The sequence below is a fragment of the Patagioenas fasciata genome, chromosome 14 (genome assembly GCF_037038585.1).
Source record: "Patagioenas fasciata isolate bPatFas1 chromosome 14, bPatFas1.hap1, whole genome shotgun sequence".
NCBI classification, from domain to species: Eukaryota; Metazoa; Chordata; class Aves; order Columbiformes; family Columbidae; genus Patagioenas; species Patagioenas fasciata.
Genome location: NC_092533.1, coordinates 9,446,898 through 9,473,118, shown reverse-complemented (window position 1 = coordinate 9,473,118; position 26,221 = coordinate 9,446,898). Strand labels below are relative to the sequence as shown.

Sequence of the window (26,221 nt, the reverse complement as noted above, 5' to 3'; positions counted from 1 at the left end):
TGAAAACAAAAGAAAACTAATCCACTGAGTTACTTAATTACTGTAACAAGTACCTTTTTCTGTTATCTCAATTATCTTTCTCTAGCAGCTCTCTAGCAGGAGGTGTCAAGCTATGCTCTGATGAAGAGGATGTGGCACACGGCAGGGGGGACACAGAACGTGAAGAAGGTCACACATTTGGGATACAAGATTACTTGTCTGCACAAGTCAGCTACACTGTGGAAGAGATCTACAATGGGGAATTGAAAATCAACCATTAATTTAGGAAAGAGCCCCTCTTCCAACCATTCTAACCTGTCCAGGTGTCCACGGCAAGGTGTGTGCGTGTTTTCAAATATGGACAGTTCCACACTTGTCTTGCTTCTATGACCCACACCAGGAAGAGGAGGCTCTGAACACTATTTGCTTTATGATTTCTGAGACAGAAATTCTCAATATCTGAGGATGCAGGGCAGGAGTGGCTATTTTCTGCAAAGTGGAAAGTAACACCATTATCTCCGTACACAGCACTGCATTCTTCAGAAACGTCTGTCTCATGAGAGTTAAGTCTTCGCAATGTGTAGACCAATCTCATATGACGTATCACCACAGCTATATCTATATAGGCACTTGAGAAGCGACTTTACTCTTCAGCAATGAAGAATTCTCCCAGTCCCGCAACACCAGCCAGCACACAATCCTTCTCTGGAAGGTGTTGCTGCTGACAGCAGTAAGAATCCCATTCATGGGATCTGCAGTTTGGCAGCAGTACTTTATGTCTTATTTCGGGCATCCACTCAGTAGCACACAGCTATTACAAAACTTCTAGTGTTGCCTTCAGAAACCTGGCTAGGACAGCTTTATATGCTTGACTCTCTGCTACGATACTTATCAAGGCAGAAGTACAGCAGCAGAGCCAAAGGTCTTGTGCCTCAGTCCACTACCCTTGATTTTACGCCACAACCTGATGCAGGATAAGCCCAAGCCCTGAGCAGTGTCAAAGACCTAATAAGAACCTGTCTCCAATGACAGATAGGCAAACACTGGTTTAGAAGATGCTTTTGGAGGGACTGTAATAACTGCCCCAGTGCACCTGGTAGGTTGTTTTTCCAAGCCTCTTTCACCCCATAAGAACAAGTCTGGCATACGCCATGCTATGGGAAAGGGAGGCACTGGGCTGCCATTCAAATGTTTCCCGGTCTTCAACCACACTTGGTATTTAAAAGCAGTTTTACACATTTATATAAGAAAGCTGATCTTATCTCACTAAATGTCACAACACCCTCCTGAGGCATGTGGACAAGCCTCAGTCTTCTAGTTTTACAGAAAGGTATTGAAACAAAAGTTTGGTGAGACAGAGAACTCATTTCTCCCCACAAGTCTGCAGTTTACAACTGCCTGAAAACTGAGAGCATTTGCTTGCACAGCTCACCACACACCAGGGTTTAACATTGCCCAGACACAAATGACAGCACATATGACATCAGGTGATGCTATTGGGAAGACTAAAGCCAAAGTAACCATTTCCAGGCTGTTTTCCCCCCAGATAAGCCTATACCTGCCCACAGCTCCCTTCTCATCTTCTCTATTGGTCTCCCACATTTGATTCAATCAACTAAAAAATAACCAGAAGTTAGAACTAAAAATTCCTGGGACTTTTACGTGCATCTGTCATGGAAGCAACCACGGCGATCTATAAATTACAGCATCTTCATGACACACACTGTGTAGCGTAAACTGCACACCAAGCTGCAGATCAAACAGTAATCTTTTGTCATATGAACTTACGTAAATAATCCTGAATGTTCACGCTACTGTCATGAGATACAAGATAAATGCTGTCTTCTTCCTGTTGAGACACAGAATGGATTGTAGCTCATCATTAGCATGGCTCGGGCAACCAAAGGAGTGAAAAGGCTGGAAAGAGAAGGCAAAATGCTTCATTGACACAACACCTAGATTGTCAGAATGGTCTTTTTTCCTGATTCACATACAGACTTCGAAAATCAGATATGCTTACAAATGAGCAATGTGTCTGAATTCTTTCTGCTATCTTAAATCTAGTAGTGTAGTAACACATGAAACAATCCTTAGCTTATATGAAGTCATAATCTAGAAAAAGTGAGAGCATGAAACTCCATTAAAGATGTTTTTCCATGTAAAGTATCAATGAGATTTATTTTTACTCACGTCAGAAACAGCATCATCAAGATGCTTCACATGAAAACAGATGCCCCTGATTTGTTTATTGTATTCATATTGCTAGTTTTTAATTTGATAACTTTCAGACTAAATAAATTTTCCAGGTGTAATAGGTCAACAAAAAGTCCAGGAGTGAGGGGACTTTCCCCCAACTCCCCACAAAATTGGAATTGTAAAAGAGCAAAATAAGAGGGAAATCATGACTTGAGAGTTGCAGATAATGATCAGTCTGCTTCTGACTTTGTAAGCAGCCTGTGGGAGAGAAGAGAGATGTTCTGTCTGACTTCAGGCAGGATATCAATCAGCCATTAAGATATAAGATTGTTCCACAGTGACAGAAAAAGTTTCTCACTCTCATGTTGCCATGTTCCCATACACCTGACATCGTATTATTAAGTAAAATGCAATAGAAAGGAAAGCATGAAGACTTAAAGATCCTGATTGACCACAAGGTATTTTCAGCAACGTAGGCCATTAGAAATAAAGGCTAAGGTTGTTCACAAGGGAGGAAAAGTGCAAAAACGCATGTAATAGTTATCACCTTCTAGAGGCCAGCACCCCTAAGGACTAGTCACTTCAGCTCATCTCACAACGATTTAATAAAACTGGGATTTAGGACCTAATGATCCCCTTCATCTGTGGCTGACTGAGGCAGGAGAAGTTGTGGAACTGTTCTGAGGAACAAGGAAGGAAAATATAGGTGTTTTAAAGTATGGCCTCCCTGCTCCTTGCAGACTCTGTGATACTGATAGGCTGTGGAGGCCAACACAGCCAGGTGAAGGGAAATTTTATGCAGCTTTCACTGTTCCAATGATTTTCTTACTGGTCTGTGTGCCATTACGAAAAACTATGTGTGTACAGCGTATATTTTGCATATTTCAATATAATGCTTCCATTTACATGGGGCATGAAGATGAGGAAAAAAAGTGGCAAGAATCTAGCAGACTTCTTTGCACCAAACTTTGGGACAGGCTGGAAGACCAGGAGATCCCAGTGACTGCTGAACATTTTATTCCCTACTAATTGCCTCCTGGGCATTGGAACAACTTCGTTATGGGGAAACCAAAGATTTCCAGGCAGTAAACTGAGAAATCCCCTTGCAGGAGGGGAAACCTCCATGGAAGTGGAGTGGTGTGGGTGAAGCAGGGGCAAGAGGTGCACATTGCAGGAACGTTCTGCTGCCAGCCCCAAGACTGTAGAGAGCAAGGCAATACCAGCTACACAAATGAACAGAGAACCTTAACCTTACTCTTACTTTATACTTATTTGATATAAGGAAGAGGAACTATGAAAAAATAGAAGAGGAAAAACTTTGTCTGAATGTACATGTGAGAGATGCATCAGGCAATAGTCAGTAGAAGGACACGGAAGCCTAGTCTGATACTTGTTTCATTTCACAGATACTTTATCAAAATGACATGTCCTAACACAGGCCGTTCTCTTTGATAGAAATACCTCATGAAGACATTTAAAATGTACTGAGTCAAAATACAAACAGAATTACTCGCATAAACAAAGTAACTGAACTTATTGTCAAATAGACTGACCATAGTATCAACAGAATGTCCAAAAATTCTCCAGGGATGTGATGGTGAGAAGATCCTGACCAGTGCTGACAGCTTTGCTACCTGCTGTCCCCAGGAGGCGATCCAGTGACTAGAAAATGCCTGGGGCTTTGGAACAAACTGGTGCTACTAAACAGTGCACTGGAATCACAGGGCTGTGCAGGATGGAAAACTGTCCAACCTAAAAATAATCCTTCATTTTCCATCCTACTCTTCATACAGCTGGGAGAGGGCGAAGAACAGGACTGTACCTGCACTGAGTGCTGTCAATTAAGTAAGTTCAGGCATATCACGAAATCATACTTGAACAAGTTGTCAGTTTTTCTGTTCAAAAAGGCCAACTCTAAGTGCATTTATTAAAGGCACTTTTTCAGTCAACACCCCGGTAAGTACTTACGGCAACATGATTCATCGTCTCTGGACCTACCAATAATGAGAGGAAACCTGGCATAACTACGACTCCTTACAAGTCCCGTCTGACATGGAAAAGATAATGGATGGATCTATAATGAATTCTTACAAGATCTAACTGAACCTTTTTCATACTAAATGTAAGATCTGAATGCCTGTGCCCTCAAAATATAAAAATTTTCAAGCAGTATCTATCTATTCATATTCTCACCGGAAAACTTACGGAAATGGTTTTCATTTTCAACAACTGAAAACTAAGGAAAAGCTCCTATTTTTGACTTCGGTGTTCTGAGAAAACCTTAGGAGAACTACTAATGAAAACTAAATGGTTTTTGTTCCCATTCAATTTTTCCTCAAAGTTTCTTGGAATCAACCAAACACTGCCACATGGTCCTACAGCTGGCACTCTTCTGGCTCCATCATGAAATGAAGTTCTGTTTTCACCACAGTTTGCTTTTGCTTCACATTTTGATAACTATATTTGTTGGCAGCCCTACCAAAATTCAAGGTGGAAGACCAGTTATTGCAGATTAATCACAAAGATGAGAATGCCCGGAACCTAGACTCACAGAATAGTAACAGTATCCCATCATATACTTTTTCTCAAGGAGGATCATCCAGTCCTGTAATTTGGCTATATTTATTACAAAAAGACATACAGACACTACTATAGGGCATCTACAAGTATATCCAGACATGAACCAAACCAAAAATGAGCAACAGCACACAAAAATATGACAACAATGAAAAGATAACAGCCTTGAGAGGGTCTTCACATTTCTGACAGTGTGCTTGTGCTTCCACCCAGATTGTGGTGCCACATGAAAAGTCCCAACAGCACGAGACATGTTCGTGACTGTACAGCTGGCTTGAGGTCTAACCTTACTGTGTGTAATTTTCTTGGACTAGTCCCAGACTTTGAAGATCTTCAAAATTAGATTGTGCAAACTTTCTTATCCCACAAACAAACAGACTAATGGTATGCAGGTGTGGTGCAATTAAAATGATAATTAGACCATTTAATAAATCAGATGTGCAGATTACAGATAATGATGAGTTATGCCTCCTAACCTTCTCTTAGAAGTTTCAAGACCAGCAGCCTTACCATCTATCAAACCTGACAGATAGCCAACATGATCTGTAGTCCAGCAAGCTAGGTTAGGAAAGCTGCCTTCTCCTGTCTACAGTGGCTTTGCATAAGCTAGAATCAGCTTCACAAAACCCACCCTGTGCTTCTTGAAATTTGCATATTGCTGCAAACATGTCCTCCCAGATGCCAAACAAAATATATCACAGTTCTTCTAGGAACCAGCCCTATGGTGCAAGACGCTACAATTTGTGCTTGAGACAGCAGCACTTAACAAATCTGTGTAATGGCCCGGCCACGTCCCAGGCGTGAGATGAAGTCGTTCTCCTTCACACTGGGAGGCTGCTGCCCGTTCCTGTGGAACCAACCACCCTGAACGGCTACAAATCAAAAATTGGCAAATTCAGCTTCAAATCAGCTATGGAACTGTCGGGGGCTATCTCGTAAGCTGTGCGTGCCCTGTCTTCTCCAGCACCTGGACCGAAACAGCAGCAAGGTTTCCAAGAAAAGCTCCCATACTGTGTTCTTGTTATTAGGGGCATTTATTATGTGTTTTCTTGAAGGAACCTGCAAATACATCAGCAAGATTGCTGGCCAATTGCCTGAGCAGTGGGAACATCAGTGTAGGAGGATGTGCGACATCAAGTTCTGAGGGCAACATTAATTCTCAGGTTAGAAAGCTCTGGATTTATAAGTTTATTTATTTTAGAAAAATGAGCCTTGAGCAGATTGGATACAATCCATGCTGCTGCCACTGGCATCTGGTAGAAATCAATAATTCGCTAGTATTTAAGTTTCTTCCTTTAATGAACACATTTAACAATCAAAAAATATGCATGTACACTCAGTCCTCTGAATTCTGGGATAGATTCCAAATACAGCCAAGTTCTGGGCTGGCAAAGGACTCTTTGCAAAGCTGAAAGGCAATCCTGGGCTCAAAACAGAAAGTTAAAACCAAGGGCTCCTCAAAACTATAGGTGAGAGCAATCCCTGCTGTCAGGCTCTGCTGGGAGGGAGCTTGTTCTGCTCCACCTGTGTCCTGATACCGTAAGTTAGTATTAGTTTTCAGATTTACAGAACTGCAGTATGGGAACAGAGATGACCCACAACCCACGAGCATATATCCATGCGTGTAAGATATACACCAAAGAGTAAAATAAAGTTATTTCTAGGCCATTCTAAGTCTCTTCTCTACTTTCATGTCTGCCAGGGTTATTGTTCCTTTTTGCTATGAATGGTCTCCCTTCTCTGGTAACTAAAAGGCATGGGTATATAAATATATATAGATTTATATACGCACAGTTACATGTCACACACATGCATATCCTAACATATTCCCTTTATTAGCCTGCAGAGTCCTCAGAGTTTTAATATAAAAAATAAAACAGACTGATATGTGAGTTCCCTCTTGTGACCAAGCCATGCTATAGCAACACCTGAAAGTAAACGCAAAATACATGTTTAAGCAAGCAGACCTTTAGAAAGCAAAGAAGCAATTCAAATTCCAGAGAACGTCAGTCCTGCATTTTTCTTTTGTTCACTGGCCATTGATCTAATATTTTTTTTTAAATTGCACCATCTCTGTGTAGTACAGAAAATAATCAGCAGAAACCTGTCTCTGGAAAAGTGTGTCACAAATATGAATTAAAAAGGAAGACGAGGTTGCTGAAGCTAAAATATCATTTTATCTATGCAGGAATCCTAAGCCCTACAGATAGGATCGAGAGAGGGTGGAGAAAACTGGTCCAAACCCCTTTTATAAACTTCATCTTCATAGTTTTCCTTTCTAGCAGAGGAACTGTCACAAACTCACTTCCTCCTCCTGCCAACTGGGTGAACAGGTTTTTTTAAACATGTGGAAAAAAAATGGGCACTTGCCAGTAGCAGAAAAAGGAGATATGGACATTAAGCGAGCATGGATGATCAAAATATAGGAATGATGGGGAATTTTAATGGCCACTGAATCCCTTCCCCTGCTCTAAAGCAGAGTTCTGTAAATCTAGACCAAAATTTTGCTTGCCTGCTCTGAAACCTTCCAAAGCGGGCTCTGCAGCCTCCACAGCTCTGAGCTGTAACTCAGCTACAAAACTACAATGATTTTTCTAGTTTTAAAACTTTAAATGTTTGCTGTTACTTCAGCTGCTAGTGCATTATTAGAGTTGTTTTTATTATCAGCCATTTTTCTGATCAAATCAAATCTTCAGCTGCCTAATTCAGACAGCCTTAGTTAGGTTGGTGCTTCATTTAGTGTGGAGGGCATCTATTTGTTAAAGCAGGTAATCAGAGCTGCAGTTACTACAGATGACATCTTAAAAGACAATTCATTGTGTGTTCAGCTCCAAGACATTATTAGTAAAGTTGTTTCAATTTTCCAGCCCATAAGTCTCTCTTCCTTTTCCCTTTCCCTGGTGGGGAGGGCGGAGGGTAATAGAGAGCATCTGTCACTCTGTCTATTGCTGCCCTGCCCTAAACGGTGACACATTTATCAGAACATAAGTGGATACAACCACTTCTGAAGATCTAATTACTGTTATTTACCAAATAGGTGATAAGAAAAAAAAATCTGGAGAATCTCTTTTTTTTTTTTTTCCCCAAAATGACCATCCGTATCTCATCACCAATACACAGATGCTGAATTAGCTGGCAATTTACTTTTAACACTGAGCAGATAATATTCAAGCAGAGGACCAAATAACCTATTTTATGGATTAGTGGGCAGAGTTATCTGTCAAAAAGTGTCGAAGCACTAATGCATTAATATTCTAATGGGCATTAATGGGCCTGAGCATCCTCACCTGGGGCCTCACCCACAACCTCTGCTCAGCTGCCCATTTAAGCTCAGCCTTGGCAGGTTAGTCCCTCTGTGAGTGATGCTGGAGTGTGAGTTTGCAGGCACTGCCACCCTCTGTCTGGCCAGGGACCCCCGCTGGCCTTGACCTTGGACCTGTCTCATCACCAGGTACTTAACAAAAATTTAAGAGTAAAAATCTGGTCTCTGCTCTGGTCTCTGCAATTTAGAGATGGTATGATACTTTTTTTTTTTTTTTAATTAATTTAAGATATTGGAATGCATTGGTTCAGTAAGATTTTAATAACGTTCCCACAGTATACCAAGGGAATAGAGCATTTCAATTCTACAAAATTCACTTTCAGAGAAGTTATAAGTTTTTGTGGTGGCTTTTTGCACAGAAAATACAAACAGTTTCTGTTTAAATAATTTTCTTATGCTTGTTTTGCAGTTTAATGGACACCATTGACCTTACTTATTATCAGTTTTTTCTGAAAGCCATAGATCTGGCATACAGACATACAAAAAAAAAGCATTAAAGGATGGGATTACAACATACTTAGAGTTATTCCCTTTAGTGATTCGTCCTTCTGGAGAGATAATATTAGACTGTTACTGCATTTCTAAAAGCTTAATATTGTCTCATAAAGATTAGTCCATATGAACCATGTTTAAAGTGATTCTTATAAGGGAAGGAATTCATCAACAAGCATGTAAATAAGCTATTGTTTTCACTGATTTTATTGCAGATTCAGTATGGGTTATAGAAACTTTTACAAAAGAACTGGAGTGATTTCTGTTCCTGACACAGGCTGTTTGCTGTTGCCTGTGCAGCAGTTGGTGTCTGGCAGAGCAGCTCACCAGCCTCCAGCAAACACGACACACTGACCTACTTTCTGGGTACAATCGTCATTTGCTATTTGGATCTGCTCAGTGAAATTTTAAATTATTAGAGTTGAATGTTCAAGCACAAAGTTCGAGTATTTGGGTTTAAAATTAAGAATGACATAGTGTTTTTGATACTGTTTGTGAAATACACCGTTCTTTCTAAAATAAAGCAGGAGCTACAACATGGTACTTCTTTGGCATAGCACACTGACACAAATGCAGTCACTTCCAGAGAAAAGCCAGACTGGCTCTGAGCATCATGCAGTACCAGCAGTGATGGTGCTTGTGTCAAACTCCGGCCCAAGCCCTGCACCGCGGTATCTTCCAAGAGTTCAAGGCAGCAAACGTACAACTATGAGCACCCTTTGGTTATGGGGATTTGTCAGAACCACGGTCATAATGGAAACTAAGCAGGGCTTGCATTAATATGTGGAGTCCTGCTGTGAAATTCAGTTATGCTGAAGTTAGCGTATCAAAAAAAGCTGGTAGTGATTTCTTTTTGTGAGAACTACCTGTGTGAGCTATTGTTGTACAGCACAATATATTGCATGGTTATATACTTGATCTGACAATAAACATCCTTTACTTTTTTTTCTTTCCTCATTTCTGTCCTCTCTTGGACTCCTTCTATTAAAAACTAGTTAAGAAATGGCTGACAATCTCAAGAGACTTGTCTTTAACTTTTCACACAGTTCTTGTAGATCTTCTAAGTGCATGGTGCACCGATTCTGAATTGACATATGTTCATCCTTCAGTCTTAGGAAACTTCTGATTTCCCGAAAGCTTTTTTTATATTAATCAACTCATAGGTTTACTCAATTTTTTTTTTCATAACTACTCTCAAAGCCCAATGATAAAAACAGTGTGGATATCACTGTTGATCAAAGTACAAAGTGTATTATGAAACCTGTGTGAAATATGCAAAATATTCCTGTAGCCACCACAACCATGAGAGCTGAGTAACATATCTCTTTCTGTAAATCTGTCTCCGGGAGAGACGACCACAGGAGGAAGGTTAAGCTTGACTCTGAGTGGCTGGATGTCATGGGCAGCTCACAGTAACACGTTAGATAAGGAAAGCATATATCCAGCAGTGCAGCTTGCCTTCAGCTCTCTGTATCTTGTGTATCTTGTGTATGAGATAAAGGATCTGGAGACACAAGCAGCAGCTCTGTGCCAGGCCCATGTTTGATACCTGGAAGATGAGCAGAAGATGGAAGCTCCTGGTGTGTGCCTATGTTTGTGTACATTCTTCCCAGAAGTGACAAATAAGTGACAAATCAGTAGGTTTTTTTTTAATATATTTGCAAGCATTTTAGATCAATAATGAGTATAGCTATGAAGTGCAGAGAATTCCTCTACAATATTCTATATTTCTCTGTTTTAAGTTAGGTATACATTATGCCTCTGCTAGACTAGATTGAAAGAGGAAACTCTTCTATACAGAAAGCCTCAGAGATTAGTTGACATGAATCTCTCTGAAGTCCATTTGAAGCTGTTCCTGTACAGCAGGTTATTGGCAATGCACCAAAGAAACCCATGACTGGTGGATTTAGATACTAGCTGCAAATCTCCTTTAATCTCTGTTTACAATCTATCCTCTATTACTGTCTACAGATAGGAGTTCTCAAGTTAAAGGTGCTTCTTTTTTTTTTTTTGGTAGCAGTATTTACTGAAAAATCCATTTTAAAACATGTATCAGGAACAAAAGACTTGAAAAGATTACCTGGAGTTTGATCTCCTACTTCCTTTAAGGTCTAAATAAAACAGTCAAGAGCCATACAGCCAAGAGCAGTTTTGGTAGCTTTTCTAAACTAAATTGCTTTTTAAATGTGCAGTGTGTTTCTTCATTCTATTTGAAGAAATTGTGTACTTGGAAGACGTCACAGTCATTATGATAAATATTCCTTTCAGTTTGTTTCATTAGCCCTTTAGTATGCTCATTTTCTATCTTTTCAGTCTGCTTGAAGAAATTGTGTTTTGATGTCACACAAATGCTCAGTAGGATTTTGACAGCTCTGTTCTTATATAGAACAGGTATAACCTACCCTTGAAATGCTTCATATGTTTAGTATTATCTCTTCATAAAAAGATATTATAGAGACTTGTTATTGGTTAATTTTTGTTATATGACACAGCCAGGAAACCTGTGGTTACAAGTGTTTTGTAGCACCTGGTTATAAAAGCTGTTCAGATATAAGAACAATTGTAAAGGAGCACTGAGTAGTGATGAGCTCTTACGCAGTATTTGTCTGTTTGCTTGTTTGGGGAAAGCTGTGCCTGGATGAAACAGCCTCCTGAAGAAGCTCATGGGGCAGCTTCCAAAGCCCAGGACTGCCTCAATTCGAGGAACATATGGGGTTACAGATGCTTCACGTCAAGAAAAGATGGAAAATTCACAAGGCAGAAAAATCAGCGGGAATCAGCAGTATGGGCTGCATGAAGCCTGGTCAGGAGGAACAACTGCCCTTGTTGCACTGGAGAGGGAAATAATGTAGGAAACAATCATCTTGCCAATACAATAGGCCCAGTCAGGATCTCTCAGCAAAGCATATTTTATTAACTATTTTGCAAGACCGGGTGTTCTATCTAAAGGTAGGCACACCGAATAGGGCAAGAAGCCCCTGTGTATATATCCCCCTAATCCTGGCTGCAATGTCCCTCCCCTGTTCCTCACTGGTCGGTACTGCAGGTTTACAGACCACCCCCAATCTACCTGTCTCATCTAACCTCCTTCCCTGTATGTCTTGCTGGTGCTTTGGCTCATCTTCCCCCTAGATGTTTGTGTGTGCTTTTGTTTTGTTCTGTTTTTTTTTACAATACAGATATCAGGAAGCGTTCCGGAATTAGTTCGAAGAGACTTTGGTTTGCATTAAGGATTCATAGTCTGACGTCTCTTGATCCTTTCACCCCTGCTGGGGTTAGGCGCCAGGTCTCCAGTTTTGTAAAAACAACGTTCCTTAGCAAAAGAGGGCAAGTGCCCGGCGGCGGGATCGCTGGAAATGGGGCACGGCCGCCTCCGAACCAACAACCACCGCCCCCCTCCCCATTTTGGCCGCGGGACTACACTCCAGCCCAGGCGCGAAATGGCGCCCGCCGTCACGTGCCGCCGCCTCTCCGGGTCCTCGCACGGCGCCTGCGCACTGGTGCGGCGGGGCCCGGCCGGGCGGGGCCGGCTCCTCCCCTCGGCGGGCGGTGGCGTCCCGGGGCGCTCGGCGGGCCGGGAGGCTTCAGGGTGCTTCGCGGCGCCTGCCCCCGTGCTGTGCGGCTGGCCTCGGCCCTGCCACTGCGAGGGAGCCACGCTGAGGTGGCGGTGAGTAGTGGGGCGGCTTGGGAGCGGGGGGACACCACCCTTAGCGCGTCGGGCGGACGGGCGTGGAGAGGCCACAGGGTCCCTGGTGGCGGCCCAGCAGGGCGGCGCGGGGCTGGGCGGACGCGGCGCTTGGAAACCTGAATTCTTCCTGAGCGGTGAAAAGACCTGGTCTAAGCGGGGCTGCTGCCTACGTGTGGTGTTCGTAAACCCTCGGCCCGAGGGCAGGTGACCGCGGTGCGGGACCCGGCCGCGCTCCCTCCCCTCTGGGAGAGCTGCGGAGGGCACCACCGGGAAAGGTGATGTCCTGGCCCGGGCTGCGGTCGCTCAGAGGCGCCGTGTGCTGGATTTTCAGGCGAAACGGAGGCTTTAAAACCCCTGCGCGCAGGAAGGGGGGTTTATCGGCGGGTTTGTCCCCTGTCGAAAGTCACCTGCTGGGCCCCACGCAGGGAAAATCGGCGGAGGGGGACCCGGCGGGCTGGGGATGCCCGGGAACCGTGGGTTGAAAGAGAAGGGTTTTTCCAGCGTAAAGAGCTTAAATGGTTTGTTAAAGACGGGTAGAAACATTTCTATAGAAACCTGTGGAAATAATTTTTTTGTGCTGTGTAATGTTTGGGTAAGCCCTCAAAAGAAGTCTTTTAAAGAGCTGTGGGGCTTCAGATGTGTCGTTTAGTAAAACAAGGGGTCTAAAAGCTCTTCAGTAGAGCATGAATAGCTACATTTCGTCACCTAAATAACATTAAAAGTGGCACTGTGCATGTATTTCTTCTGTTAAAACTAATGCAAGCATTAGTATGTTCAGCTGAATGCTGTTATTTTTAGGTTTCTGAGGTTTTGTCATAAATGTGTTAAAGATATGACAAATCCCTTGAGAGAGAGACTCAGAGGCTTAGTTGTGAGAAAAAGGAGGATTGATTTACAAAAAAGCTAATCCTGTTCAGAAGTAAGAATGCCACCCATTAAAAGATCGTCGTGTCCTGAATGAAGAAAAATCTTAATCTTGGACCTCATCACGCTGAAGGACCGAATCTTCTGAGAATTAATCTTAAAATGCATTTTTGATACATGTTTGGAAACATATTCGACAGTTGAATTTGAGGCTGTATGAGCAGTTGCAGCAGCTTCCCAGTGCTGCCCTTCTCGGGTACTGTGTCTGCTGCTCCCATTCCCCAGACATGCTCTGAATTCCTTAACATTGACCTTGATACTGTCACTGAACTGTTAGGGTTAGGGGAATATACAAACCAGGGGAAGCAGTTACTTCTTTGTTGCTTGAATCTGTGATATGTTGGGTTATAGTCATAAAACCTGATTTTTGCAGCCGACATTGTAGCATGGGAAGCAGTGAACAGCTGCTAATGGAACTGAGCCACTGCTGACTGCATCTCAGAATCCCCCACCGACACCCCACATTATGGGAGGGATTTTAACATCTTAATTTGAGTTTGTGGTTCTGTTACCAGGATAAGCTGCAGAAACACTTATTTGAGTTTTTCTGGATCCCTGATGATTTTTGTGAATTTGAATGTGTTTGAGTAGGATAACATGCAGCTGTGCAAAATATTTGATCCCAGGACATTGAGGTCAAGGAGTTTATAGAGGAAAACAGCTGTATAGGTTTGAGCGCCAGTATTTGATACTTTGCTCTATGTGAATGAGGATGTGAATAGATTTATAAAACCTCATCAGTTATCAAAGTATTTCATTTCAACGACTGTGTTGCTGCTGTTTATCTTTGATAATAATTTGGGTGACTACCTTAGTCTTAACACTTCACTGTTATTTAGGTAACAAACTTGGTTTTGATTGCGTCTCTGATAAGTAATTATTTTTTATTATAAACATTGCTGCGTAGATGAGCTGACATAGTTTAAGCTGCTTTGGGTGGTTCTTTGTGGGCTTGGACACTTGAAGGAATCATTAGACTGTACACCTGATTAATTTTTTTTTGTTAACAAGAATTTTCAGTAGCTTTTTTTTTAAATTTAATATAGTATCTAAAATATTGCTACTTTTATCTACTAAGTAGAATTTGCTGGGGATGGACCCCAGCTCCTGACTGCTCTTGCCATGTGATGTGTGCCAGGGCTGCACCGGGTGCTGACATTTGGCTGCTCTGATCATCTGTCACAGAGTTACCCAGGCTGATACGCAGCCTTGCCAATGAAGGGAAAAAGGCAGGAAGGAAATATTTTTTCGTATGTTTTCTATGGCTCTTAGATTGCATTAGCATAGACGGTGTTGTTTACCAAACTTCACTAATGGTAATGCTAAGGTGAATATTGGATAACTTACTGTTTATGTTGTACTGTTTAGCAAGGCAATGTAAATGCAGTTACAACATTTCTTTCCCATCAGCTTTACGCTTCATCTGACCTCACATTTCTATTAATGACACAGTATTTGCCATGTGGGATAAGCTACCTGGTATTAAGATCATGCCTTCAAGCTCCTTCACTAAAACAAGAAAATGTATGAATTGGTGTCAATGTATGTTTGTATAATTTTTGCATGGGATGTAATACAAGGACTTTTTTTTTTAACTAATAAAGGTTTTTGTGGTGTTTTTTCTGGACAGGAGGGGAAAGCAGACAGATGCTTGTGAGTGCCCCATGGCTCCAGCTGCCTCAGTTAATTCATTTGTTGCCTATTTTAACCTGGAAGCATTCTTTAGGTAAGAAAGCCACTTTGCAATACATTGTGTCGTTTATAAACTTACACTTAACACACTTCTGTGTTGAATCTTTAAATTGCATCTCAGTGTTTTGCTCTCTCAGTTATAATATTATTTATGTGTTTTGTTTACGTGTGTCATTACAAACCTGCCTTTTACAAGTGAAGAACTGACAGCACTTTTGCAAATGAATTTATGTGCCATGCAGAGTTAGCAAAGGGACAGTCTCCTCACTTCACAGAAGAACGTGTAATACTTGTAAACTAGCTGAAATACAAGGCCACCATGAATTAGAGACTTCTTCAGATGCCATCTACGAACAGATTTGCTGGTGTAAATCAGCTTTCTAATTATAGACAAGCATGACTACGCAGCTTTTACATTTTTTGATGTGTGAGCTAAGCAGCAATGTTACCTGCACAGATTTCAGCATTTAAGTTTGATTTTGCTTAGGAGATGGAGCAGCTTCTTTTTTTGTATTTATAATTAACACATATCCTAAACCTGTGTTAAACTTTGCAACTATAAAACTTATATTAATTGGGTAGCTTATCAAAATATGATTCTATGACCTGTGAGAATCTAAAGCTTTGTGTCTCCTATCTTTTAAAGACAAATAAAAAGTTCCCTGTTACACGGTTTCTGAAGAATGTTATTACTAATTGAATACAATACTTTGTAAACATCGTGAAGTTGTAATGTAGTTCAGTTTTTAAAACTACTTTTTATTTTTGAAGGTGTCATAATTTAGTAAGATTTGTGTTGCTGTTCTTATGGCTTTTAACTTACAACTAAACCATCTTCAAATAATGTAAAATAGGTCACTATAATTTGGAGGTTTGGGGTGTACTTTCTTATAGGAGACCAAGATACTCTTCAATACTAAGATACAGGGTAGTTTTTTGCATATTAGAGTATGGAGGCATATTTGTAGGTCATTGCTGCCTTTTTTTCCAGATAGAGTTTTATTAGCCAAAGTAATTTGTTTGCTGTCAAGATTTTTGTGATGCATTAAGCATGCTTTTGGAGTAAAAGTGTACAACGTTTAAACCCAAGAGTTCTTAAATTTTTTTACATTTTTGACATTTTTTGACATTAGAGGTCATATGTTCCAGTATTTGATTTGTGTTGTTTTGGTATACAGTGAACTGACAAAAAACAATGCTTCTTACCCAGGTCTTGATTTCTCTAAGTAATTTTCAAGAATCCAGAGGCGTATCTGTGTTGCATAAGAGTACTGTTGTGACTAAAACTGTAGATAATGCAAAAGCTAGATCCGTGCCAACACTTAACACCATCCAATTAGTTGAATGATAGTTTTCAGATAACAACATTTGGTAAAACTAATTTGCTTGTCACATTGCACTTCCACACCTGACTTGCAGCACAGAGTGTACCATTAATCTCAGTCTTTGTTCGAAAACTGAATTTAGTCCCTCCTGTGGGTCTCCCAGATGTTGCAGAACCGTTTTTCTTTGGTTGGTGGCTTTGCAGGTCAGTTCATCTTGTGGGACCCGTCCCTGCCTTCTGGTTAAGGAATCCATGCATGCATACAGGATGACTCCACAGTGGGATGAATGTTCAGATACCAGAAAGGTGCTGGTAACTTGACAGGAGCTTCCACATTCTTTGGAGGTATGTGTGCGTGTAAACCTCTCATTGAATGCTACCTGCATTATATCACGTGGAACTATAGTTAACTTCAGTTGTGTTTTAAAATATTTACTGTTTATAGTTCAAGTATTTAGAACAAAATAAACATTCATATTCTCACAGTAAATATTAGGGCTTCGTGTTTGGTAAAAACTTTGTGGTATATAACGAATGGAACCTTTTTCTGGTTTTGCATCCCACAGTGAGTAAGGTAATTTTGCTAGATTTAAAGTGCTGCAATATAAAATGCTAAAAGTAGAAGTTCTAGAGTTATCAGTTTTAAAGTGATGTAGCAACAAGAACAAGTTATAGCCATGTTGCATCAGCAAGAGTGTAGATACTGCTTACTCTGTGCATACGTTGTCACACCTCTTCATACATCTGGACTGGATATGCTGCATCTGGTGTATAGCCTGGCCTGTGGTTTTAAGGGAGTGGCCTTTCTGGTAGTTCTCAGATGCCAAAACTTTTTGGGAACCAAAACTATCTATGAAGCTCAAGTTTCAAATAAGAAAGTGAAAATTTCCATTTTTTTTTCCAGAAGCTTACATTTTGCTGAGATATTGCTGATTTGCAGGAGAATAGCAAAAGCGTACAGAAGTATCACAGACAACAGCATTTTTTTCATTGCATTTTTTTGTTCTGGACTTTAGTTTAAGAAACTGCCAAATTTGTGACATCTCTCAAGGAATTAAAAAGCGGGTATTTGACTCAAGCTGAACTTAGCAAGGGCATGAGCAATTGGAAGAGAGAGTTATGTAACAGTTAATTACTACATCAACACATAATGCTTTGGAACGCCTATTCATTGTGTGACTTAAAGCACTCAGGAGTCATAAAACGTGGCCATGTAGAAGATAATTCGATAAAATAGTCTAGTAGCAAAATGTTTATTCATGCTGAGCTTGCATCATCATTACATTGGTAACTCTGTTGCAGTGTTTAGAAATACTACTTTGTTTTGGAGCGCATTGTTTTTCATTCTCTTTGACTCACTGCCTTTGCTTGCTAAGGCAAGGCACGTGTATATTCAGGGAAGAAAAACTTCTGTTATTAAATATAATTTAAAGAGTGTTATGAGCTTGTCCTTCTGCATACATCACCTGTTGCTATCGTAAGTGGAACTTTGAAGAGTGAAGATTTCTGAAGACTGCTAGAATGAATTCCTTGGTGGTTGAGATGACTTGTCAGGAGGACAAACTGTAGTGAAGCTGGTTGTATGAACAGCTCTTGATTAATTGGCTAGGTTGCTCTTTCCCACTTCTCAAAGGATGCACGTGCTTTTCATAAAAATGGAGTTACATTTCTGTGTCAGGCACCTCAACAACCATACAGATCAGGTTTTATAAGTAGGGGAAAATGCCAGATAAATTTGTGATGGGATAGTCGGCATTTTGGCAGCTGTTTCTGGCTTTTGGTTTTGTGTGTGTTGGTTTTTTTTACTGTTGGTTCCCCTCCCATAATGAAGATACTATAGAAAATTTCAATCCAGAGCAAGCATGCTGTGAGGGTTGCTGTGGAAGATTGTTCAGTAAAAATAGATAGCACATTCTGTTTGTTCTTGAAGAATGCATGGTTGCTTTGAAAATTTCAGCTTCAGCCTGGGTGGGAAGAGGTAAGGTCTGGCTGAACATTTGATTAATAGGCAATTTGAGAAGGGGCCTCATCCCACTGTAAAATACAGTGGTATTTGAAAGAGTCAAGACAGTTGTTGAGAATTGACTGAATAACAGAATTTGTTCTAGAATGGACTTGAGTAGATCGCACTGCTTCAGCACGTGAAAGCAGAGCTTTTCCTTACACTGCTCTTTTCTGAACTCGAGCTCAAGTGGCAAATGTTCCTCAGTGAAGTAGATTCATGCAGTTTGCTGTGATCCAGGGTCACTGTCCTTTTCTCCTGCTGAAAAAAAAACAGCATGTGAACCTTACTCTGCCCTGTTTTGATAAGTGGCCTCTGAAGTTTTTTGTTGTTAGTTGTACAAACATTTTTCTTCTGCCTGGCATGATTTAAAAAGGAAAAAAAAAAGCGCAAAGCAGTGGAGGAGGCAGGCAAAGCTGACTCTTCTGAACCCCTCTGTTCCAAGTTTGTCAGTGTTTAAAAAGTGAGTTTATGAATTGGGTTCTGTAGTTGATAAAATTCTTTTAGAAATTTTGGTTAGAGTCCGTAGTTTGTCTGCTGAGTTTAAACATACACAATTTGCTACGGCTAAACTAAATTGCTATTAAATGCATTTTTTCCCCCTACGAAGGGCTCTACATACTATGAAGTATTAACACATGAAACTACAGCCAGTAAATTAACAAACCCAAGTTCTCCAGATTCAAATCAAGTTGTACAAAATAAAAGGTATCAAGAAACAAATGTCTGCTAATGTCTGTGGACTGGGTATTGACATATGGACGTACCTTTTTTTCATAGTAATGTGCTATATTTAGATTTTACTAACTTGTCTCTTACTGTGTTTCCACTGCCTTGTCTCCCTTCCTCCCCTCATCTTTTATATTTTTCTAGAGACTTACTGTGAGACCATTCAGTTTAAATACATCGGATTGTTCCAGAACCTGAAACTTTCATGATGAAGAGAGCTAGGCAGAAAGTTGTGGTTGAAAATGAAGCTACTCAAACATCACAGAAAAGCAAAAAACAAAAAACTTGTTCATATGGCTCAGTGTTCGGTGAATCTGCCTTGCATGCCTCAATCGACTGGGGAAGCCTTCCGCACCACGTTATTCTGCGTATCTTTCAGTTCCTGCCTTTAGTAGATCGAGCCAGGGCATCTTCGGTTTGTCGAAGGTGGAATGAAATTTTTCACATCCCAGACCTCTGGAGGAGATTTGAATTTGAACTTAACCAGCCAGCTACATCTTACTTGAAGTCTACACATCCTGATCTCATTCAGCAGATTATCAAGAGACACGCTGATCATCTGCAGTACGTCAGCTTCAAGGTAAATCTTGGATGAATGGAGGCTTATTTTGTCACGTTACTGTGCGTAATGCGTGCAGCTTCTCTGTCGGGTGGCTCAAGTGTTTTACCTGGGAAGTCTCATGTTTAAAAATGCAACTGCTGCAGCAGTTTATTTCCACACATGCACACGGTTTCCTTCCATTGTCTGTGCTCTAATCTCTATGAAGTAAAGAAGGAGCTAACGTCATGCAGTACAGTGCTGGAGATTGAATGATATGTTTTCAAAATATACAGAATGTGTAGTTTCTGTGAATCAATGTGAGTGGCAATCTGAGTACTTCAGCAGATCATTGTGAAGATAAGTATTTCTTACGTGTGGAAGCATTTGAGGAAATAAGTTTGTCTTCTGTGTATAATTCACTTGCAAGATAGAGCTATATAGTGAAGAGTGTCTTGAAATTTTAGAACCTTGCTTTGAAAAAGTATGAGTAAGGGAGAAAGATTCCATGTGTGTATATTCAGGTGACTGACACACAGGGACATAATTAAGTAACAGTAAATTTGATTTAAATGCGGGATATGTTTGTCTCAGGGTTACATAAATTTTGACTTCTTTCATTTGCATACTTGGTACAGTTAACTCTGCTTATCTGAGAAAGTCATAGTTGGAATTTTAGGTGCTTTCTTCACTTTAAGCTGTCACTTCTCCATAAAGGAGGTCATAGTTCTATGCTGTGAAGGAAAAGCAGACGATTGCTATTAAAGCGAGGACAAAAATTGGAAGCATTTTTTTTTTTCCCAGCACTGATAGCAGTTTTACATTTGGAGATACCGTAACTTGGTTGCAGAGCAGATTATGGATAATCAGTTATTACATACCTTTAACTTCTGCACTTCATATAACTGATTATAATGAATTTGCATTTTAATGTCTTAATGCAACTTTTATGCTTTTTCAGCTACTCTTTTACCATCTCAGCTACTACAGAGGAGGAAAGTGAGATGAAATAGTGATTTGTCCAAAGTTAGTCATCAGGATTATAGATGAATTGAGAATCAGTTCATTATTCAAGATGCAAAGGTGTTGTCCCTGCAGGTAAAATGAATTAGTTTGATGGAGTATATCTAGGCTTTATCAAGTCTTTTTTCTGCTCTATGAGTCTAGAATTGGAATTTTTTAAATGGTACATATGCACCACTGTCTGTTGTAACACTGGTACTGACAGGTTGTTTAGGAAGGCATGAAGTTATTTGAAGAGAAGGCTTAGCTTTAAGCTCTCTGTTCATATTAGAAATACCCAGCAGTCATAGTTGGGAGAATTTTCTCGTCATAGCAGCCTGAACTCTTTCTTGTCTTGACATTGATTAATGTTGCACTTTGTCCTTCTGGTAAATGCAGTCTGGTGCAGTACAGCTGAGTGGGTGTGGAACTTGCAGTCTTAGGTATCCATTATTCTGTTTCCTAAATAATAATAAAGAATTGACTTCCTTCTTTTTAAATTGCTTTTATAGGTTGATAGTAGTACTGAGTCGGCAGAAGCAGCCTGTGACATCCTTTCTCAACTGGTGAACTGTTCTATCAAGACACTGGGTTTGATTTCTACAGCAAAACCAAGCTTCATGAATGTCTCTAAGGTGATTTTCTTGCAAACCCGTAACTAGAGTGACTTAATTCACTTCTAAACCACTTTAGTTTTCGTATTGTGCTGTTAATCATTTGATGGTAATTTTTATGAAACAGTCTGTGTGTATCAGCATATCTTCTTTAATTTGTGTCATCATTGGTATTAAGAAAAGAATTAAACATTGATTCCATTCAGTAAATTTACTAGTGTTGATGTTTTGTGGCATAGAGATACAGAATAATTTATAAAACCTGAGTTTCCTCATTTCTTGATTAAAAGATACAATGACCATGTGCTGCAACGTATTGTTAAGATAGTTGTGAGATTATTTTTTTCCTTTGACTCTGTAGGTCACAGCAGAGTCACTTTCTGGAAAATAAAATAAATGCCGTTTACTTTTCTCCACAGATAAATTCTCAATAATTCAGTCACATCATCATGTACACTTATGCCTGTTTTATTGCAGTGAGAAGATAAATAGGGGTAGATCAGTTAACTACTGAGTGTATAGTTGATTTTTGTCACATGCAGCAGCATAATTTAATCAGAGTTTTCCTATGTTCGTGTTCAAATAAGCCTTTCTGTATTACACAAGAAAGAGGATGTCTAAAATGTGATTTTGTACTTTCTGTGCATGCAAAGCCTGAGGTTTAGATGCTGAAGTTCTGCCTATCTTTTCATAAGTTGTTTGTTGTTTTTTGTTTTTTTCCCCTCCATTTTCTCCGCACAGGCTCATTTTGCTTCAGCACTGACAGTAGTTTTTGTAAACTCCAAGTCATTATCATCAATCAAGGTAGATGACACACCACTTGATGATCCTTCCTTGAAGGTTCTTGTTGCTAACAATAGTGATACTCTAAAACTGCTGAAAATGAGCAGCTGTCCTCACGTATCACCTGCTGGTGAGTAGTGGTTTTATATGAAGAATCTAGAATGAAGTATCATAAAACAGTAGTCAAGACTTAGTTTGAAACCAGTTATTCATAAAACTTCTAGTGCTCTTTGGAGTCTCTTAGCAGAGGCCTTTTATTGACTTAGTTTTGGCTTTAGGGAGTTGGAAGGGGAAGAAGAATGTCTTTGTTACTGAATGAGTTGGATTAATGAAGGTGGAGCTGCTCTTGCTTGGCTGCATCTTCTAGAATCCTGGTGAATTTTTTATGTTCGTTTCTTCTGCTTCAATACCTCTGATAGGCCTTGAGGATGAAAAGCCTCCAAAATTGGTGCAAGTCTTTAACATGTATTCCAAGGACTTGATGTTCATTGCCAGTTCTGTGTAAGAATAACCACATATGTGCTGCTCAGTGTGTGCAACTCTGTAAATTTAACCAACTGGCATTCTGTGGGAACACACATGCAAAATCCCTGAGCCATGAATCAACTACTGGTTCATGGGATAAAGGAGATAAATGCAGTTGTCAGTAATTGTTTCACAAGGTACTGTGAGTCGAACTTATTGAGTGCAAGTACTAATACTTCAAAGTTATATTAAAAAAAACCACTTGGGGTGTGTACAGATTGCAAGATGTAATAGTGTTAAGACTGAGAATCTTTCAGTGCTGTAGTGCCCTCGTGTGTCTAGATCTGGTAGTATGAACTTGCTCATTTTAGTAGACGTTGGTAAAGGGCTCACTCCCTTCAGAATACAGGCTTGCTGGAAAGTTCAGAGGACTTTTGGGTCCCTTCTCACTTACCTTTCTCCTGAAACCCTGGTGCTAGGAAGGGAATCCTGCTCTGATCAGCGTCCTAAATTCTTTTACAGAGTCTACAAAAGGTTGTTGAATCCATGTAGTTCATATTCCAACAGATTACAAGCAGTTACGTTGCTTATGTCTTAATTCAGGGAAGGATGTGCTGTAGCATAGCTCTGAAACTGGGCTGCTGGTGGTCATTTAAATAGAATGCTTAGATCAATGCTGAAGGAAGGAGTGTTAGGGAAAGGAACAGTGGCAACTTCAGCCGAATCTCACGTGATTTCAGTTGCCTCTTCAAAGCTGAGCAAATTCTACACAGGGAAGGGCAAAGAGGGAGAAAGTGTGCAAATCCAAGATGAATAAAAGATGAATGCAACTAGTTAACACTGGCTTCTTCTACTAATAAGTGTTTGTGGCCAGAACCCTGTAAAAGGATGTGGATAGTTAGAACTTTGTCGTATTTCATGGTTTTTGGATATAGGCATGAATACTCAAACCAATAGAATTAGTAGTTGCTCGAGCTTTACAACAAACTCTGCTGACATTCAGTTTTCATTTTCCAGAGTAACTTTTTATTTGTTCCTCAGGAATTCTTTGTGTTGCTGACCAGTGTCATGGACTGAAGGAGCTGGCTTTGAATTACTACATATTAAGTGATGAACTGCTTCTGGCTCTTTCAAGTGAAAAACATGTTGATCTTGAACACCTTCGCATAGATGTTGTGAGTGAAAATCCCGGACAAGTTGAATTTCACACTATTAAAAAGCAAAGCTGGGATGCTCTTGTTAAACACTCCCCCAAAGTCAACATCGTGATGTATTTCTTCTTATATGAAGAAGAATTTGATGCTTTCTTCAGAGAGGAAACCCCTGTTACACACCTTTACTTTGGTCGTGCAGTAAGCAAAGCAATGTTGGGTCGGATTGGCATGAATTGCCCAAGGTTAATTGAGTTGGTTGTGTGTGCTAATGGACTTCAACCTTTAGATGACGAACTTATTCGGATTGCGGAGCGCTGTAAGAACTTAACAGCAATGGGACTTGGTGAATGTGAAGTAACTTGCAGAGGTTTTATTGAATTTGTAAAGATGTGTGGAGGCAGGCTTACCCAGCTTTCGATAATGGAGGAGGTACTGATTCCAGATAATGATTACAGCCTAGATCGGCTTCATTTGGAAGTCTCCAAACACCTTGGAAGAATGTGGTTTCCTGATATGATGCCAACATGGTGAAGTCTCTACATTTGTAGGTGAACTGGTAGAATCAGGGTGTTGCTTTCTATGCAAATAAAGAATTTAAAAAATTCAATGTGGAAACAAATTTCCAGATTTGAGTTTTTCTACCTTGAAAACCTCTAGTAGTTTAGCAGCAAAACATTCTAGAATGTTAGTGGTATATTGGAATAGGGAGTAGATTAAGTGTACTTAACACTTCTGAAAGTATATCTGTGGTTTACAGGTGCTTCAAACTTCAGTGAACTTGGGCTTCTTTGAGCTTCAGTTTAAATGTTGCATTCACATCTGAGCTTCAGTTTAAATGTTCCATTCACGTCAAAGATACTTCTTTTTTCATGTTTTTGTATGTAGTTGGAAGATGTCTTGAGAAACTTTTTTTCTTTAGGAAATCTAACTTGATGGGAAGCTGGGTACATCTTGGAGCTATTTTTCAAAATATTTGTGTTATAGATGTAAAAACTTGTACATTAAAATACTTACACTAGCCCAGGTTACTCAGATATAATCTATCTTGAATTCATGCCAGTATATTAAAATGTTGTGCTAAATAAGCTTATTCTTATAAAAACTTTACAGTTTTAAATTGCACTTTAAATAATTTTGTCAGATTAGCTGAACTGTAGAGACTGCATCGTGCAGTATGTTGTGTTTCTGTCCTATGCATTCGATTGATGGGAAAGAAATCCTGTTATAATTGATGAATTTAAAAGTTTGGCTCTAGATCAATTGGTTGGGTGAATGACAAAGCACTTTGGAAACTGCCGGAGTACAAGGAATAGCTTCTGTGTTTGCAAGAGCTCAAGTCTGTGATAACAAAGATTGATGTCTGAATGCTGTTCTGTGCTCTTGTTATTAAGAGACAAGAAGGATCTCATAAATATGGCTGTTGAGAAGGAAGGATCAAATGGAACACAGTTGTATTTGATCACTTTGTATCTGGAATCAAGGATTTAAAACGCATAAAGAAAGTATTTGCCAGTTAGAGGCCAAATGGCCTGTAGTAATCTTGCCTGTATCTCACAGAGCTGTGCTGTAAGCCCTGACTTCTAGAGTCCAGGTTGCTGGAGGTGATCCTGAAATTTTTAATTCAGGACTGTTTAATACTTGTTGCTATTAATTGTTTTTTTAGGGAGATAATTTTATTTTTTTATTTTCTTTAAAGGGGAAAGGAATGGTGGGTTGATATGAATTAAAGTCTGTATTTTTGTGTTGACATTTTTGCATACTGTAAACTGAAACGCATTGTATACAAATTTTGCTGTAATTATTTTCATGCTGTAGTTCTATCTTCCTATTTATAATGAGAAGTCTGCATTTGATTTGCTGGTGGTATTTGTCACAGCAGATAACATGTCAGTTTCTTCCACACTTCCACGTCTTTATTACAAAAATAACAGCTAAAGGGTTGAACCACCATTATCTTTGACAGACTGGTTTCCAGTTGCAAGCTGAAGGATTTAAGATACCGTATAATGCATGTCTGAAACAGTAGCGCGTTATTGCCTGTTATGCAAGCGCTTGCTTCCATAATCAAGGAGATTATAATTGTCCTTTCAACAAAAGACTAAAATACTTCTGAACAGTATTTGATTTAAGATGTGTGGTTTGCTTTAAATGTAAATATAATAAAGTGATCTCATACAAGCACTGCTATTAGACTCTTCTCCATCTGTTGCACCATGTCCTCCTGCAAGGCTGAGCTCTGTCCTACTAGAAACTGTCGACAGACCTGGGGAGAGGCAGTAGAAATGCAGAAACTTTGGATTCTGGTGAATTAGTCATTGTCATTTCATGCTCCAAATGGGGATTTTTGACATGCTGAAACTGCAAAATGACATGTGGACAAATCTTAGAGATTAGATGGTTGGTAAGTCCTCGAGTCCGTGTTTCTCTAGCCAACATAACAGCATTAATGAAGTGTTGAACACTAATTGCTGTATACAGAAACGCAGTTCAGGAGGGAACTGTTAAAATGCTGCTTTGAATATTGTCCTGTTCTCTGTCCCTCTTAGTAAAGCAGCTTTCCTATGAAGCTGTGAGCGTTAGCTTGCTCCAGCTCCAGGCTTCTAGAAAAATGGGCCTGCATTTGTTAAAGTGAATTTTGGTGTGATTTATTTTTTTTTGTGCATTTGCTCTGCTAATTGATCTTAACAAGTAAGACTGATTGGTACTTGAGTTTATAGCTAAATGCCAACAAAATTGATGT

The 26,221-nt window shown here is 39.9% G+C and overlaps 1 protein-coding gene across 2 annotated transcripts; it reads left to right on the top strand.

Annotated features, from left to right (window-relative positions):
* The first annotated feature begins 12,103 nt into the window (after positions 1-12,103).
* Positions 12,104-25,662, top strand: LOC136107743 (F-box/LRR-repeat protein 21-like). 2 transcript variants are annotated; one of them, XM_065849020.2, is made up of 6 exons: positions 12,104-12,233; positions 14,809-14,904; positions 19,133-19,505; positions 20,978-21,100; positions 21,821-21,992; positions 23,369-25,662. In XM_065849020.2, the coding sequence occupies exons 2-6, from the start codon at positions 14,843-14,845 to the stop codon at positions 24,010-24,012; spliced, it is 1,374 nt and encodes a 457-aa protein (XP_065705092.1). In that variant the 5' UTR covers positions 12,104-12,233; positions 14,809-14,842; the 3' UTR covers positions 24,013-25,662. The 2 variants fall into 2 exon arrangements, with proteins under 2 accessions (XP_065705092.1, XP_065705091.1); XM_065849019.2 differs by lacking the exons at positions 12,104-12,233; positions 14,809-14,904 and adding an exon at positions 16,399-16,539 and having other exon boundaries at positions 19,070-19,505.
* Positions 25,663-26,221: the final 559 nt, after the last annotated feature.